Genomic DNA, 17,521 nt, shown 5'->3' on the forward strand with positions numbered 1-17,521 from the left:
AATGACACGTTTAATAAGACGGAGAGAGTATGATTTATTAATAAAATAATAACAAAACTAGTCAAGCTTGAACTGAGTTTGAGGCTGGAAAATTTTTCCAACTCGACTTCGAATTCTCTTAAGGTAAACAAATAGAATGATAAAAAACAACTTATAAGGTGCTTTAACTTTAGAAAGTTTATAAAACAAATGAAGTGATATATCTATCGACTATCAAGTTGTTAGCTTCAAAAGTGAACATATATGAGTCAACTGAGAATTGAATGTTAAAAATGGGTATGTAACTTGTATATCAGCATCAAAAACTGTTTATTACCTGTTAAGTGTTAACCAACCTCAACCAAAACAAAACGTAATTACATGCCACCACCATCAACCACATAATAAGCATATCATCCACGTCAGCATCCCTTGACTGTGTCCCAGCATTGCTAAACTCAATCTTAAACTTCATACTCATATTCGGATAACAAAACCCCCAATTCTTCCACCCACCACCATCACCCAAACCCTTACTCTCCGTATCAAACATCTCATACACGTATATCTCCGCCGCACCTTCCTTCCTCAACGGCGTCCCCTCGCCTGACCGTACATGATCCACCAGCCCTTGCAAATACATCCGCGCGTATCCCTCACGCGCCTCGATTTCATTGCTCGAGTCGTAACACGGCCATCCCGTCTCCGCCACCACCACCGGAATATTCTCGTGTCCGGCCACCGCCATGGCCGCGATCACACCGTCCAGCATTAGGTCGAACAGGTTACGGTATCTCACTCCGGTGACGTCATCGTCACGGAAGTTATACGCGTGCTGTTGAAACAATGCAAATCCGATCGGAATCTCTGGACGTAATTTATAAACGGAGTACGGATATAGACTGATAAAAAACGACGAGTTAATTTCGGTTAAGAGGTTTAGTAACGGCTTAATAACGAAGTCGTTGGCAGGCTGTTGGAACTGAGCGTTGGAAGGCGGAAACGACGTCGTCATGACGTTGATAAACGAGAAGGTTGTTGAGACGGTTATCGTACGGATGCCGATATCCGTTAGGGCGTTGTACACGTTGCGGATGGCGGGAACGAGTGAGTCAGCGGAGGTGACGTCACCTTGGGCGAGGACGTGAGTGCCAACGGAGATGGAGGTGATTTGGACACGTGGATGGAAGGGGATGACGTGGCGGAAGAGCCATAAGGAGGCTGCGGAGCGGTTGGTGGAGATGGATGGGATTAAGGCGTTGGGGATGGTGAGGAAGAGGGAGATGTTGGTGTAGGTGAAGGCGCGGATGGTGTCTGGGTCCGGGTGGGTGAGACGGACGGTGGTGATTTTGAGGGAGTGGAAGGTGGAGATGAGTTGGTGTGGTGGTGGGAGGTTTGGGGTGGGGGTGTAGGTCACGCCGATGGTGGTGGAGGTTATGGTTATGGTTATGGTGGTTGAGAGGAGGAGAGAGAGGATGGCGATGAGAGAGAGTGAAGGTGACATTGTTATTACAGACGGTGAGGATTGAGGAAGATGAAGATGAAGATGAAGATGAAGATGAAGATGAACTATGAGCAATTGAGCACTGTGGCCTATATTAGCTAGCTTGGGAAGTTAGCGCGCATTTTTGTGAGTTTTGTAATTTTTGGTTTTACTTCATTTATTACAAAGTTTTTAATTTTATATTTTTAAAACTTTAAAATATTATTAATTTAAAACTTTGAACTTTAAAATGTTTAAAACTCAAAATTAACAAGAAAACATATATAAAACGAGTAGATAGGATATATATTTGAACCGAACCGAGCGAGACTTTGCTCGTGCTTGACTTCTTTGCACACCGAACCAAGCAGAACGACTCATTTCCAAACTGAGCCTAAATCAAACTAGCATTTTTCGAGAAATTTCCAAACGAGCAGTGAACATAATGGCCAACCCTATACTTGTGTTCCCGAGTCTCTTTAAAGGGATGAAATGAAAAGAAATGAAAGGAAAGAAAATAGCTAGTGTAATTTACTACTACCACCACCACTACTACTACTAGTAATAATAATAATAATAATAATAATAATAATAAAGGGATGATTATTCCATTCTTATTATTCTACCATATTATATATCTTTATATATTTCAAATATTTCACATTGTGTCACTATTTAAATACACGAGATTTGTCAAATGATAAAAATAAATAAGGTCCGTTATTTCAATTGTGTTTCTTAAAATACTTATAAATTAATTTAATGTAGATTTAATGGAAAAAAACAAACGGGATTAACAGAAAGTACTAAAATAACATGATTTTAATGGAAACGTTAGGTGTTGATTTGCAAGAAATTTAAAAAAGGTATTAAAGTTGCGTATTTGGTCAAACCTCACGTATAAAAATAAACCTTCATTCAATAATGAATAAAATCTACACTATGTTATAACCAACTTGACAAAGTATTTTTGACCCATAACCCATGGATAGCTAGAATGAATGAGATGAGAGATTAGAAATTATGAGAAATATAGGTCTGACACCTAAGCTTCAATATTTTCTTTTATTATTAAAGTAAGATAAGATAGGATATTAGGCCATGTGTAGTGGAGGGCCTACAGATTGGGCAAATTGCGACACGTGGCGCCCCAGTCAGCAAATGGTTAGAATTTGTTTTGGGTGTAATGGTGTTGTAGCCTAATACATACATACATCTATACTATATATAATACACCAAACAAGGGCAAATTAAAACACATTGGTTTTAAGGGATTCACAAACCAATTAATATGTTCCCTCTCTTTTTTTTAGGATTCCGAGGATGGGTCGGCCCATCCTAACATCATTTATGAGGAGCCGGACGACGAAGCCTCCTCCTCAGAAAAAGATGTCTCCGACGCAACTCCCCCGGCAAGAAAAACTTGATCTATTTAGATTTTTTTTGCGGGTTCGGGCAGGAGGGACAAAATAGAGATGCTTTCTATCAGTCAAAAGCGGATACCCCATGCTCCTACGGTCCGCTTACCGAGTAATAGAAAGGAAGGACCCGGGGCCAGAGCAAGTTGGGTTGGGGTATAGAGCCGTAAGCGCGGTGGGGGGGGGGGGGTGACAAAGGACGTGCTCGTACGGTTCATATAAGGAAATTAAAAAGTCATTGATTGTTGGGAACTTTCACTCCTCTATATTCGAAATATGCCTTTCTAGGAGCATTACGATCTGCAGCTCAAATGGTCCATTATGAAGTCTTTAACAACCTTTAATGCATATAGGATAAGAGCAAACTTGTAAACAACTAAAAGATGTTATTAAATAGTTACAACATTGACCCCTTCACTTTGCTTAACTTTTGTAAATTTTAAAAATAGTTACAACTATAATCCTTGATCTTTTACTCTTATATGATTTTGATTTTCATTTTTAACTCAACCCTCCTCATTATTTTTAACTATTAATAACTTTTTCATGTGCTAATATTTTTTTAAAGAAATTATACCATAAAAACGAGCATGTTTTTATCTTTAGTTTGAGTATCATATTGTTATAGTTTTTTCATTTAAAAAATATCGTTTTACCTAGGGACGTTTGCTGTCTGGTTTTAATGGATTTTAAATTAAACCGTGGGTCAAACTGTTAGTAACCGATTTTTGTCGTCGAAAACCGAAACGAACCTTTGAAAATTGAAAACGACCGGCCAAAAGTTAATGAAAAAAATCAATGGTGAAATCAAACCAATGACTGCTTTGAACGTTTTTCGGTTTCAAATCGAACAACGAACATCCATAAACTTGTTACATAATTACAAATGTACGTGTTTCCCGTTGCATCGCGCGGACACCCGTCTAGCACATACATACATACATACATACATACATCCACACACAATCAATATAATAATAATAATAATAATCAAAAAGAGAAGCAGAGAGGAGAAGAGCGACAAAAGGTTCTCGCCCCCACCCATTTCGCCCAGGGGCGGTGTTCTCGCCCCTCTCGCCTGGAAATTTCGTCCATTACGGATAGTCTTAGTTGAGAAGTGGCATTGCTCTCCACCTTTTCTACTGCTACATGTTGTTATGCGTGAGATACAACTATTTATAGCATCCATCTCTTGCAACCTAGAACCACACGTGTGGTTCCTCTGTCCCCTTTAGGGATGAGCCAATTCGGTTTCTCTCTCTATTCTTTCTATTCCTTTATTACTCCAACAACTCCTAATTATTACGGAAGTCCTCCACCGCCTAATTATTACTCCAACTACTCCTTTTGCATTATTGAAATGCCTTTTCTCATGCTCAAGGTTTCTCTCTCTATCTTTCCATTCCTTTTCCGGCGACTCTATGGTAGGCATTGATGATTATTTCGGTGCTTTGGTGAGTTCATTGTGTATTTTTTAATCTTCTATATTTCGCATTTGCTTTCTTCCTTTGATAGGTGATTTTAGTTTTTATAATGAATACAACTAAAGGCTTTCTTGATGAAAAACAATGTTCCAGTGTGAATGTCAGATTCTGCCAGCCAACCTACTAACAATTTGAGCATTTATCTATTTTCGAAATGTCATGTTAGAATTTTAGGAAAAAAAAAATGCTGCAGCAGTATCATCATCGTACTAAGTATATCCCACCAATAGCAAAGCTATGGTAGGGTCTAAAGAGGGTAAGATGTAGAAAGCCTTACCTCTAACCCCGTAGGAATAGAGAGACTGCTACCGGTGAGACCCTGGCTCGATAGTAAGTCGATATGCAAAAAAAAAAAATGCTGCAGCAGAAATCTAAAAAATAAAAAATGGAAGCATAAAAAATTAAATAATAGGATTTCACTGCAAGTGATACATGAGTTAGAAGAAAGTATCCTGGTACATCAAACTTGCGTGCATATTAGGTTGATATGCATACTTTTTATCAACGATTATCGGTTATGATCGGTTATAATTTTATCAACATGTCTTAAACACAAACAGAAGTAGGCACTGACCCCGCCCGCCGCAAGGCGCGGGTACGATTTCTAGTTAATCTTAATCTTTATACTATACCATGTAGTACCCACCGGCCACCGCCCCCATTTTATCTTCTCTTGTCTTATATTTTTTTTCATTCTAGATCTCATCAAGAAGAGAATACCCCTCTTGTCGCGGATTCAAAATTGATTGATTCAAACCGTCTCGTCCCCTTGAGCAGAAATCGATCTCCCCATTGATTCATAGCAACCAACGAAATAGGGTTAGTCTCCTTCAAATCAAATAAAAAACCTGGAAGTTGAAATAGATTACTATCTCAATGGCCGAAAATAATGCTAATAAGCTGCTACACATAGCAATGTTCCCATGGCTAGCATTTGGCCACCTTTATCCATTTCTTGAACTTGCAAAACTTATGGCCTCCAAAGGCCACATGATCTCTTTCATATCTACTCCTACAAACATTGATCGTCTGCCGAAAATTCCTGAAACATTGACTCCTTTTATCAGTTTCATCAAAATCAATCTCCCGAAAGTTCAAAATCTCCCCGAAAACGCAGAGTCCACCCGGGATTTACCTCAAAATAAGGTTAAGTACCTCAAAATCGCATACGACGGCCTCAAAGAACCCATTGTGGATTTTATTAAAACCTCATCTCCAGACTGGATCATTTGTGACTTTGTTAGTTATTGGTTGGGGCCTTTAGCCGCCGAGCATGGCGTCCGGACGGCTTATTTTAGTGTATTCCCTGCGCACGGGCTTGGTTTCTTGGGTTCCCCGAAGACGATGTGCGGGAATGATGATCGGGCATCAGTTGAAGAATGTGTTCAACTACCAAAGTGGGTTCCATTTCAATCCCATGTTCGACCGAGCACGTTTCATGTAAACAGATTCATGCAAAACTTAACTGGTGACGATGAAAATGTTAGTGACGTGTATCGAGTTGGAGCCACCATCCGTGGATGTGACGTGGTGGTTATGAGAAGTAGTGTGGATTTCGAGCCGGATTGGTTGAACCTCCTAAACGATTTATACCAAAAACCAGTCATTCCAGTCGGGCTTTTACCTAGCAGAGACGAAAACCGCAATTCAAATTGGTTAGAAACGAAAGAGTGGTTGGACAAGCAAGAAAAAGGGTCGGTTGTATACATAGCCTTTGGAACGGAAACGAAACCGAATCAGTACGAGCTGACTCAGCTGGCTTTAGGGTTAGAGTTGAGTGGATTGCCTTTTTATTGGGTTTTAATTGATCAACGTGGGGTATCGGACGATGAGGTTCTAGAGTTGCCAAGGGGCTTTGAGGAGCGGACAAGTGGGCGCGGTGTGGTGTGTAGGGGTTGGGCCCCACAGTTTAAGATAGTGAGTCATGACTCGGTTGGTGTGTTGTTGATTCACTCGGGTATGAGTTCGGTCATTGAAGGGCTTCAACTTGGTAAGCCACTCGTGTTGCTCCCGTTCATGTTCGACCAGGGTTTAATCGCAAGTTATTTGGTGGAGAAGAAGATGGCATGTATGGTACATAGAGAGGATGTGGATGGGTCGTTTACTCCGGAATCGGTGGCTGACTCACTGAGTCTTGTGATGGTGAAAGAAGATGGGAAAATGTATAGAGAGAAAGCAAAAGAGATGATGTCTTTGTTAGGTGACACAGATGTTCAAGACAAGTGTTTGGATGAGCTCATCATGCATTTTCATCATAACTCTTCCAACAAGTAATTGTTTGTTTGTTTATTTGTTTGTTTGTGTATATGCCACTTTTGAACAAGTTTGTTTTCTATTGTACTAATAATGTTAAGTATTAAAGCTTTGAATCAAGATTTAATACTTGGATGTATGTAAAATCTTTCAATTGTTTGGCCGCGTAGCTTGTTGCCCGCTTACGTGCCACTTTATTGTAATTGGATCATTTTATAATAATTCTAAAATATGGGTTACATTAAAAAAAATTGTTTTTACTTATTTCACATCATTGAGACTAAACAAGTTTTACTTCACATTAATTAGCTTGTAAACCTGGCCTAACCAAAGACACGATCTCTATTATTGAACACACTGGTCTTGCACGGGCGACTATTTTCTTTTATTTGAAACCTGGAAACTTATACAAAGAACATAATTTGTTACGGACTGAAACAATTACAAGGTATGGGACTTGTCCCACATTGGTTGTATGGGCAACTAATGTGGGATTTATAAGCCAAATGGGTTCCCTCACCTATTAGACTAGTCTTTTGAGTTGAGTTCTTCTGTTTGGCTTGTAACATTGGTATCAGAGCCAACCTCGGAGTGGTGGCCTGGAGGAAGCCAGCCGTGACCAACGTGGCCGTGTCCAACGAGGACTCGGGGTGGTGGCCCACGGAGTGGTGGCCTGGAGTGAGCCAGCCGTGACCAACGAGGACGTTGGCCCTTAAGGAGGGTGCATTGTTACGGACTGAAACCATTGCAAGGTATGGGACTTGTCCCACATCGGTTGAATGGGCAACTAATGTGGGATTTATAAGCCAAATGGGTTCCCTCACCTATCAGACTAGTCTTTTGAGTTGAGTTTCTTTTGTTTGGCTTGTAACATAATTAAACAAGAGCAACCACTTATACTAGGGGTAGGAGTCGGGGTGTGCATGAAACTAAAAAAACAACCTGAATTATAAACCGGCGGCTATGTTTTGAGTTTTATATATATATATATAAAACTTTAAAATTAAATCAAACCTTTGAACTTTTATATTATTAAGTCACAAGCACCCATCACTGCGTCATGAATGCTTATGATGCCCTACTCATATAACAAGCTAGGAAAAGATGGTAGAAGCTCGGAAGCATATAAGCTACAAGCTTCGGCTTCTAAGCAGCAAAGCCCAGAATTTAGGACCACTAAAACGATGGCTTTTGAGCTCACAAGATCAGTAGCTTCTTACTACAATAAAGGGTTGTTCACGAATCGAATCGAATCGAGCCGAGCCGAACCAAACATGGGCTTGTTCATACTTGGTTTGGTTTGAAAGCGAGCCAGACGGATTGAATTTAAATAAACAAGCGACATATTTATACTTGAACTAGGTTTGGTTTGAAACCGAGCGGCTTGGTTTTGCTTGATTTAGTACAAAGTTTCCAATTATATTTATACAACTCCAAAAAGTCATTAACTCAAAACTTTCAACTTTAAAACGTCTTAACTCAAAGTTATCAAGAAAACATATATTAAACGAGCGGATAGGGTTTATATTTGAACTATGAAGTCAACACAAAAAGAATATTTAAAAAATAGTATACACACGCACACACAAAGCATACATATAGAATTAATAAATAACAAATAATTAGAGCAAAACGACTCATTTCCAAACCGAGCCGAAATCGAACGAGCATTTTTTAGCAATTTCCAAGCAAGCGGCGAGCAGTTTAGACCACCCTACCTGGGTCGATGTCTTATAAAATTAACAATAGGAATTAAACGCTTCTAATTTATAAAAAATAATAAAGAGAAAGAAAAAAAAACTAAAAAGCGGGCCTCAAAAGGTTCAAATCCACATGAAACATAGCGTAACACAATAGCTTTACCACATCACCACCTCAATTTTTCATTGTTTGATTTAGTATGAAATCTATAAATACATTGATCTATTTCTATTATAAATATATATATATATATATATATATAAAACTAAAAAATTGACCTGGAGCTGGTTCGAGCTCAGGTCTAATAAGTTGCAACCACACAACCTTATATTTATGTTAATGTCTTTAGCTTCAAATTAATAATTTTTATACTAATCAATTTCAAAATATTAAAAAAATGGAATTTAGTGGTCGGCGGCCCCTGATTCGACCTCTCTAAATTCGCCGTAGCAATTCGTTTTCCTGTTATATATAGTATAATGATTTGTGTTACAAACAATGAAGAATACATGAAATATTTGGAGAATATTAGAAAAACAAAAAAGTTGTAAAACTAAATCTCCCTACATATACATGAAATTAGTCATTTTTGGTTCTGCCTATTCACAAAGACGACACTCAAAATTGTATGATTACTTTAGTTCATAGTTATCAAAAGCGATAAGCGTTCGGAAGCGTTGAGGCTTCATCTAGCGCCCAAAATAAAAGCGCAAAAAAAGCGCCCGATTTTTTTTAAAAAAAAGCGCACATTAAAAAACAAAATTTTAACTAAAGTAGAACATCTTATTAAGAAAACTAAGATTCATTCTTGATACATTTCATAGTATTTAGTCATGTTTATCATAATTTGATATATATAATGATAATAGTTATATAAGTATATATTAAATTTAATATATACTTATATAACTATTATTATTTTTTATATATCAAAATATGATACACATGACTAAATACTAAACAACATATATTGAGTTATATTTATAAAAGAAAAATAAATAATAAATATAGGAAAAAAGCATTAAAATGTATATAAATTAAATATTAATAACCTAACTATACTATTAAAGCAATAGGCTTTATGTCAAAATCTCTCTTTCCTATTAGTTGATTCTCATAGTTTCCATTTATATCAAGGCATTCTCTAATTTCCAAGTGAATAAAATAAATTAATAATAATTTAAATTAAGATTCATTAATGCTCTTAAATTATTATCTTGAACTCTTTCATTTTAATTTTAATTGATATTACATTTAGCTAAAAGTGTAAATTTATATTAATTAAATAAGAAGACAAAATATTATATTTAACTGAATATTTTAAAATCGTATCTATAGTTTGAATTCAAAATATTAAAAAAAAACTTTTGAAAATTTTATTATTTTTGTTTTATTTCATTCACCACATTTGTTATATTTTTGGTTGATTTCATACACCAAAGGCTTCTATCTATTAGACTAACATATTTTGAATTAACCTATTTTCTAATATATGTTATTCTTCATGGCTTTTATCTGTTTGTGGTCAAGGACTTTCTATATAATATATACATATAGCGATATAAAATATGTTAATTCTGTTAAAATATTATATTATTGGTGATTAAATTAGTCAAATTCAATAGTAAATTACGGATATTAGGAAAGGATGACCCAGTGTATTAAGGAAAGGTTTAATTATGCTTTGTAAAATTTTAAATTTGTGTATTAAGGAAAGATTAATTTACGAATTTGTAACACCATGTCTAAATTTGACTAAATTATGATATTCCCTCCTTCATATCTTTCAAAATTTTAAATTTAAATTTAAATTTTGATATTCCCTCATTTCTATATTAATTAATTATTGACAAAATTATGGTCTAAATTTGGATGACACTTTTATTTAATTAACAATCATTAATTTTTTCTATAATTACCTTACTTGACCCATTGACCCATTCACCCACTGATTATTAATTACACTCAATTACTTTTAAGATTTAAAATATAAATCCATTGACTATTATTTTTTAATAATAAAGGTGTATGTATGAATTTTTATCCAGCATTGACTATTATTGTTTTTTCTTTTTCTCGGATTTATTTACTACAATTACTACAATTTTTTTTCAATATAAAAATTAGACAATTTTTATTTTCACACCTTATATGAATTACAATTACAATACATACTATATTATTAGTAACTTACATTTTTACATTATGTAACATTCCATTTTACATGTCTACCATTACATAAAATTAAAAAATTTGGAAATATAATATTGGTATTTCGAATCTCATTTTGTAAGATTAAATATTATTTGAAAATCCATTAATTAATATATCAATTCTATTCCTTCTTACTATAAATTTTTTTTAAAATTTGTCAAAACTTCCTAAATTTATGTTTCTAATTAATTACATTTATACCTTCCTTGTATAATTTTCGATAACCCTAATTCATATCCTATAAATATGTACATTTGATAGGCTAATTCTTACACCAGCAAAGCCTTTTAAATAAAATCGAGTAGCTTTGTGCCTAGGTTTTTAGTTTTTGTTGTTTATATATCTTCCATTTTCGTATTTTATTTTTGAGGATTAAAAGTGTTATTTAATTTTTATTTTTGGTGTTTTTGTTAAATTTTTGTAGCCAGATGGAGCCAACCAATATCATCATGTTGAACCAACTCGATGTTCTTAACAGTGAGTGTATGCTAAAGGTCCGTATTTTGCGACTTTGGTGGCTGAAGGACAACTCAAAGCCCGACCAAGATTGGTCCATCGAAATGATTGTTCAAGACGAGATGGTATTGTTAACACATTCATTTTAATATGTTATATTATTCATATAATAATTTTCTAAACATTCATTTTAATGTGGCAGGGCAACAGAATGCAAGCCTATGTGAGGAAGCCTTGCATTCCCAAACATGATGTTTGGCTTGCAGAGAATAAATCTTTGATTGTTCGGAAGGCATCGCTCGGTGCAAGTATTTGTTTAAGTACATTAATAAAGGCCCAGATCGTGCGACTATATCACTCGTACAAGACAAGACTGACAATCAAGGAGAAGTGGTCGATGAAGTTAAGGCGTTTTATGATTGCAGATATCTCTCTGCATGTGAGGCTGCATGGAGAATTTTTGCTTTTGACGTCCATTACAGGGTACCTTCTGTGACTCGGCTTCCGTTTCATTTACCTGGACAACAAACTGTTGTTTTCGTAGATGACGACGACGTGGAAGACGTTTTAAACAAACTGTTGGTTCTTCAAAATTCATTGCTTGGATGGAGTGTAATCAGCAATCTGCTCTTGCTCGAACACTAACCTACGTTGTGTTTCCAACAAAATTTGTTTGGAAACCAGATGAAAGGGTTTGGGACCTACGTAAACAAGGTTTCTCAATTGGTCGTGTTCATCATGTCCCTCCGTCTTTCAATGAAGCATACTATCTTAGAATTTTGTTAAACAAGGTTAAATGCCCTATGTGTTTTGAAGATATTCGTACTATTGATGGTGAAGTGTGTGATACTTACAGGGATGTGTGTTATAAAAGAGGGCTTCTAGACGATGACAACGAGTATATAGAAGCTATAGAAGAAGCAAGTCATACTGCAAGTGGTTATTATTTACGTAGTTTATTTGCTACAATGTTAATCACTTACAGTTTATCTAGACCGGACGACGTATGGGAAAAGTGTTGGCATTATTTAATTGACGGAATTCTTTACAAACAACAAAATGACCAGAAAAATCCAGGTACAAATTTTTTTTAATTTCTTATTTTTTGAACTTCTTTCCCACATTCATTAAATGTTAAGTTAAATAGTTAGTTTTAATATTTTATATTTATCGTTACAGATTTGGTGCTCTCAAAGTCTCAACTAAAGAACCTCGCGTTACTTGAAATTGAGAACTTCCTTTTCAGAAATAATTGTACTCTCCGTTGTTTTCCTACAATGCCTTTCCCTGATGATGATGATAGTGTTTTGTCATCAACAAATCGTTTTATGAATGAGGAGCTAGCGTATGACACAGAAGTCATGACTAGTGAGTTTGAACGTCTTTTTATTTCCTTAACGGATGAGCAGCGAGATGTATATAATCAAATAATCGAAGCAGTTGATCAAAAGAGGGGTGGTATTTTTTTTGTGTACGGTTATGGAGGGACAGGAAAAACGTTTTTATGGAAGACATTATCGGCTTCCATAAGATCAAAACGTAAAATTGTTTTAAACGTTGCCTCCAGCGGTATAGTATCTTTGTTACTTGAGGGAGGTAGAACCGCTCACTTTAGATTTTTAATTCCTATAAATCTAACTGATGATTCTACATGTTCAATAAAAAGAAATCCAGATATTTGCAACTTAATCAAGAAAACTGATCTCATTATCTGGGACGAGGCTCCTATGATACATAAACATGCTTTTGAAGCCTTGGATAGGACTTTAAAAGATGTTATAAAAGATGGTAACCGTAGCAACTGTCAACATCCATTTGGTGGTAAAGTGATTGTTTTTGGTGGTGATTTCAGACAAATCCTACCCGTGGTACAAAATGGGTCACGTAGTGACATTGTTAATGCTTCACTTAGTTCATCCCATATTTGGACCAAATGCAAGGTTCTTAGGTTAACCAAAAATATGAGGTTAACTGTCGGGTGTCAATCATCAAATTCGGAAGACACCATTAGATTTGCTGAATGGTTGTTGGAGCTCGGTGAAGGAAAACTTGGTGGTGACAATGATGGTAACGCCATTATAGAGATACCGGGTGATCTTTTGATTCGTGATTCTAACGATCCTATTTCTGATTTGATTGATTTTGTTTATCCAGCATTATTGGAAAGATGTAATGATATTTCATATTTCCAAGAAAGGGCCATACTTGCACCTCTAAATGAGGTTGTCGAAGAAATTAATGACCGATTTTTGTCTATTTTTCCTGGCGAAGAAATTGAATATCTTAGTTCTGATAGTTTAGACAACTCTGAAAGTGTCGGTCCTGGTTTCGATTCAGCATTACACTCACCCGATTTTCTGAATGGTTTAAAGATTTCTGGTATGCCTAATCATCGATTGGTTCTAAAAGTTGGTGTGCCGATAATGCTACAAAGGAATATTGATCAAAAGAACGGTTTATGCAATGGGACCAGATTACAAGTTATTAGTTTGGGGAAGCGTTTTATCGAAGTCAAGGTCATTTCAGGTACCAATATTGGGTTTCGCACTTATATAACTCGTAGTGGTCTAACTCCTACAGATAAGAAACTGCCATTCAAATTAAAAAGACGACAGTTTCCTGTTTCTGTTTGTTTTGCAATGACCATTAACAAAAGTCAAGGCCAATCACTAGCAAGAGTTGGCATATACCTACGAGCACCGGTGTTTACGCATGGTAAGCTATATGTTGCTTTATCATGGGTGAAGAGTAGAGACGGTGTTAAAATGCTAATATTAGACAAGGAAGGAAAAGTGACAAATAAAACTACAAATGTTGTTTATAAGGAACTCTTTAGTAATATATGAAATTGTTATTTTTAATTTATAGAATGATTGTAAAATGCATTTTTTTTGCTTCAAAAGTTATGTTTAGTAAGTTTTTTATTTTGTTACCCACGTTATTAACCATTGTGTATTATCTTTATCGTTTCGACATGTATGTATGAACTTATGTTTACCATGTTAATATTAACGGTTCATGTTAAACAGTTTATATTTTTTCACTCGTAGCGCCCACGGGTCAATAACCTATTAAATAATAAACTAGTTGAGCCCATAAATAGTGGGAGTTTTAGTTTTTACTTGAGAATAGGAAGAGGTGTGTTAAATGCCATTTAATAAATAATAAGCATGCCCCTTGAGAACAGGAACAAATCAGCGCTTTTAATATCGATGCATTAAAAGCGCATTTAATGCGCCTAGCCCAATAATGGCGCTTAAGCGCCTTAAGCGGTCGATTTTGATAACTATGCTTTAGTTATGGATTATTCTATCCCTATACCAAACTCATTATATAGCATTTATCAAGATTAGTTCCATAAAGAAAATAATCATGAGATTCAAAGCAAAATGAAACGAATCATTTCATCAAACACCTGGCGTGCACTAAACTTCAAACCATACCAAACAAATGACAGCCAACTAAAGTAACAACTATGAACAACAGGAAACAAAATCCAAAGAAAAAATTATAAGCTGAAGGATTAATACCTGACATCAGCAGACCTCCGATGATAGCAGCTTCGATAAAGACCCGCCTGAAACTGTTATGAACTAGGATTTTGGGTTTGAGAGCCACATTGTAATCAAAGTCGTTGCATTATAATATAAGTACAGTAGATTATAGTTGAACAATAATGTAGTGCACAGAAGATATGACCATTGTGTTTTTTTATTACTAATAAGTATAAAAGACAACATTGGTGCCGCAAAGCTTCATTGGGCTGTTTTGCGTCACCTTATTGGTCCGCAATATTTGTTTTTAATTTTGGTACTTATGGAAAACCAACCGAATGCCAATTTTGTTTCTGTTCCGATACCGTAACAAACGTGACTGAATCCGACCAAATTCGTGTGTACTTACCATGTTTTGTTTTAATTCTGGTGTTGTAGAGAACATAACGAAAATGTCCGAATGCCAATTTTGTTTTTGGATTGGTCCGCAATATTTTTTTTTTTAATTTTGGTACTTTAACGAATGTAAGGAAAACCGACCGAATGCCAATTTTGTTTTTGTTCCGATACCGTAACAAACGTGACTGAATCCGACCAAATTCGTGTGTACTTACCATGTTTTGTTTTAATTCTGGTGTCGTAGAGAACATAACGAAAACGTCCGAATGCCAATTTTGTTTTTGTATTGGTCCGTAATATTTTTTTTTAATTTTGGTACTTTAACGAATGTAAGGAAAACCGACCGAATGCCAATTTTGTTTTTGTTCCGATACCGTAACAAACGTGACTGAATCCAACCAAATTCGTGTGTACTTACCATGTTTTGTTTTAATTCTGGTGTCGTAGAGAACATAACAAAAAATGTCCGAATGCCAATGTTGTTTTTGTATTGGTTCTGGTATCGTAATGAACGTGATGAAAACCAACAAAATTCGCGTCGACTTACCACCTTGACACATGAGACCAACAACACTTAGGTTTGCTTAACGCGCACCAAGGTTTAGCAACCTGCCTCGGCGCAACATGTCGGGTAATACCACTAGTTATTATACAAATTAAAGAAGGTTTTTTTCAATGTTATGCTGAAGTACTTTGGCACTCCGCACCCCTATCTGTGAAATCATTTGTTGTGATAGTATCTTTGGGCCGTGTTTACATGTGTGAAAACCAAGTCTTTACAGCTAATGTTCATCATCTCAGTCACATCTTCGTTGAAGAATACGACATTAGTTGTCCCTGTTTTATCTGTGATGGCCGTGTTTACACAATACCTTGTGGAGTCAGAGTCATATCTGTGATGGCCGTGTTTACACAATACCGTGTTTACACTTTGAGCAATGCACGTTGTACCAGGTATGGTAGGCACAGATGTCTTCGATAGGGCCACGCATGTGAGGTTAGATTGCTGCCATCTTGAAAAGAGTATGATTGCATATGTATAGTTAAGCAATGTAAAAGAATTTAATGATTGATTATTACTTATTTCTTTGTAGAGTTGTTGTCGATCAGTTCGTGTATATGCATGATGAAATGTCTTGTAAATTACTGTTTTGACTGAAATTAAGTTTGCTCTAAACATGAGACGACTCATATCATTTTACCATTTTTTTAATAACACGTTTTCGTCCACATTTATTGTGCCTAAAGCCTTTTTCGATCTGAGCCAACTCACTTCCAAGGCGAACTAACTTTGTAGATGACCCAATTTTACCTGAATTGATTCTAATAAATGTGGCAACATTTCACATGCAGAAGTTAACATTTAGAGCTGAACCACACAAATCATTCTTACAGTTCAAGTGGGCCTAGTGCTTCAACCTTGATATTTTGGTTGCATTTAGTATCGAATAATTAAATGCCTTTTGTATGTGAAATGTGACTATATTTTGGGCTGACTATTCTGACTTCAAGTCAAATTGCTCTAAACATGTCTTGACCATGATCAATATACAAACTTTTTAAAATAAAGCGCTTTAGCCCGGATTCATAATTTCATAATGCCAAAAACCTTTTTCGATCCGGACCAATTCACTAAAAATGTTCTTAAAGTAACTCATTCTATGGCTAACTAATTTTGTTAGATCATTTTTTACCCGAGCTTATTTTGCTAAAAACCGATTTTGATCTGAACCAATGCTTGTTTCTTCGAGTGTGTTACATGGTGACATGCTCTACTGTTTCTAAGATTGGTGGATTGATGAAAACGGTTGTTGCAGGTGTTGTTTCCAACTGCGGCAATCCTGTTTAGACAAAGATGCAAATGAGATAATAGTTAATAATGGTGTTTTTGAGTGATGCCAAATTAGATTTACAGTATCTATGTTCAACAGTACATAAGAAAGCCCACTAATTAATACAGCAGTCTAGATGCTAAAAATTAGAGAATAGTTTCTCCTTTAACTAAATTATTAGTTAATAATGATTTAATCCTTAAAATATCACTAATTTTATATTGAACCTTTTAATCTTTAAGTTAGCCTTTTCAAAATACTTTATTTTATTATTTAATTTAGAACAAATATAACATAAATGATGAGTTATATAAGTAGCATTAGATCGACTTGGCTGCAACAGAGGTTGCAAGGGATTTAGAACACTGCACTTGCTGTCCTCTGATTTTGCCACGCAAAAACACAATCTTGACTTGACTAATCACTGCCTCTTTGTGTTCTCCAAACACCTACACATAGGCGGTACATGGAAACAAAACACAATTATGAATAAACGCATTTTATCGAACAACTTATGGGCAAACTAAAAAAACAAGCAAAGTCACCTAGTGAATGTCATACATGCAAAGGTAAAATCAAAATGAAACAACACGTAGCTTCAACCCACAGTGAGACAAATTAAAAGATACGTAGAAGTTTAAAACACACGTGGCTCAACAAGGGAGTAAAGTGATGCAGCGTACTATGAGAATCTGAAGGCGAATCACGTGATTCTTAGAATACCCGTGAAAATCCTTCCCCAAACCCCCAAATTCGACTCAAAAGTCAAGAATTTGAAAAGACAGAGTAATTTTATTCAATTCTAAAT

General features: G+C 35.7%; 2 protein-coding genes and 1 pseudogene across 5 annotated transcripts; 2 read left to right on the plus strand and 1 right to left on the minus strand.

Annotated features, from left to right (window-relative positions):
- Positions 1–234: 234 nt before the first annotated feature.
- LOC143558803 (glucan endo-1,3-beta-glucosidase-like) lies at positions 235–1,483 on the minus strand. Its single transcript, XM_077047562.1, has one exon. The coding sequence runs from the start codon at positions 1,481–1,483 to the stop codon at positions 320–322; it is 1,164 nt and encodes a 387-aa protein (XP_076903677.1). The 3' UTR covers positions 235–319.
- A 2,717-nt stretch (positions 1,484–4,200) lies between these two features.
- LOC143558831 (UDP-glycosyltransferase 91A1 pseudogene) lies at positions 4,201–6,671 on the plus strand (annotated as a pseudogene). Of its 3 annotated transcripts, none has more exons than XR_013139817.1 (2): positions 4,201–4,334; positions 5,064–6,671. The product of XR_013139817.1 is annotated as a UDP-glycosyltransferase 91A1 pseudogene, transcript variant X1 (transcript). The 3 variants fall into 3 exon arrangements; XR_013139818.1 differs by having other exon boundaries at positions 4,201–4,304; XR_013139819.1 differs by lacking the exon at positions 4,201–4,334 and adding an exon at positions 4,833–4,959.
- Positions 6,672–7,690: 1,019 nt separating this feature from the next.
- On the plus strand, positions 7,691–16,730 carry LOC143558810 (uncharacterized). Its single transcript, XM_077047567.1, has 6 exons — positions 7,691–7,848; positions 10,957–11,026; positions 11,191–11,296; positions 11,805–12,065; positions 12,168–13,352; positions 16,564–16,730. Exons 1-6 carry the CDS (start codon positions 7,691–7,693, stop codon positions 16,728–16,730), a joined length of 1,947 nt encoding a protein of 648 aa, XP_076903682.1.
- The last annotated feature ends 791 nt before the right edge of the window (positions 16,731–17,521 follow it).

This window comes from Bidens hawaiensis, unplaced genomic scaffold (genome assembly GCF_021521415.1).
Source record: "Bidens hawaiensis isolate Kalapana, Puna unplaced genomic scaffold, B.hawaiensis_p1.1 tig00019660_1, whole genome shotgun sequence".
Taxonomy (NCBI): Eukaryota; Viridiplantae; Streptophyta; class Magnoliopsida; order Asterales; family Asteraceae; genus Bidens; species Bidens hawaiensis.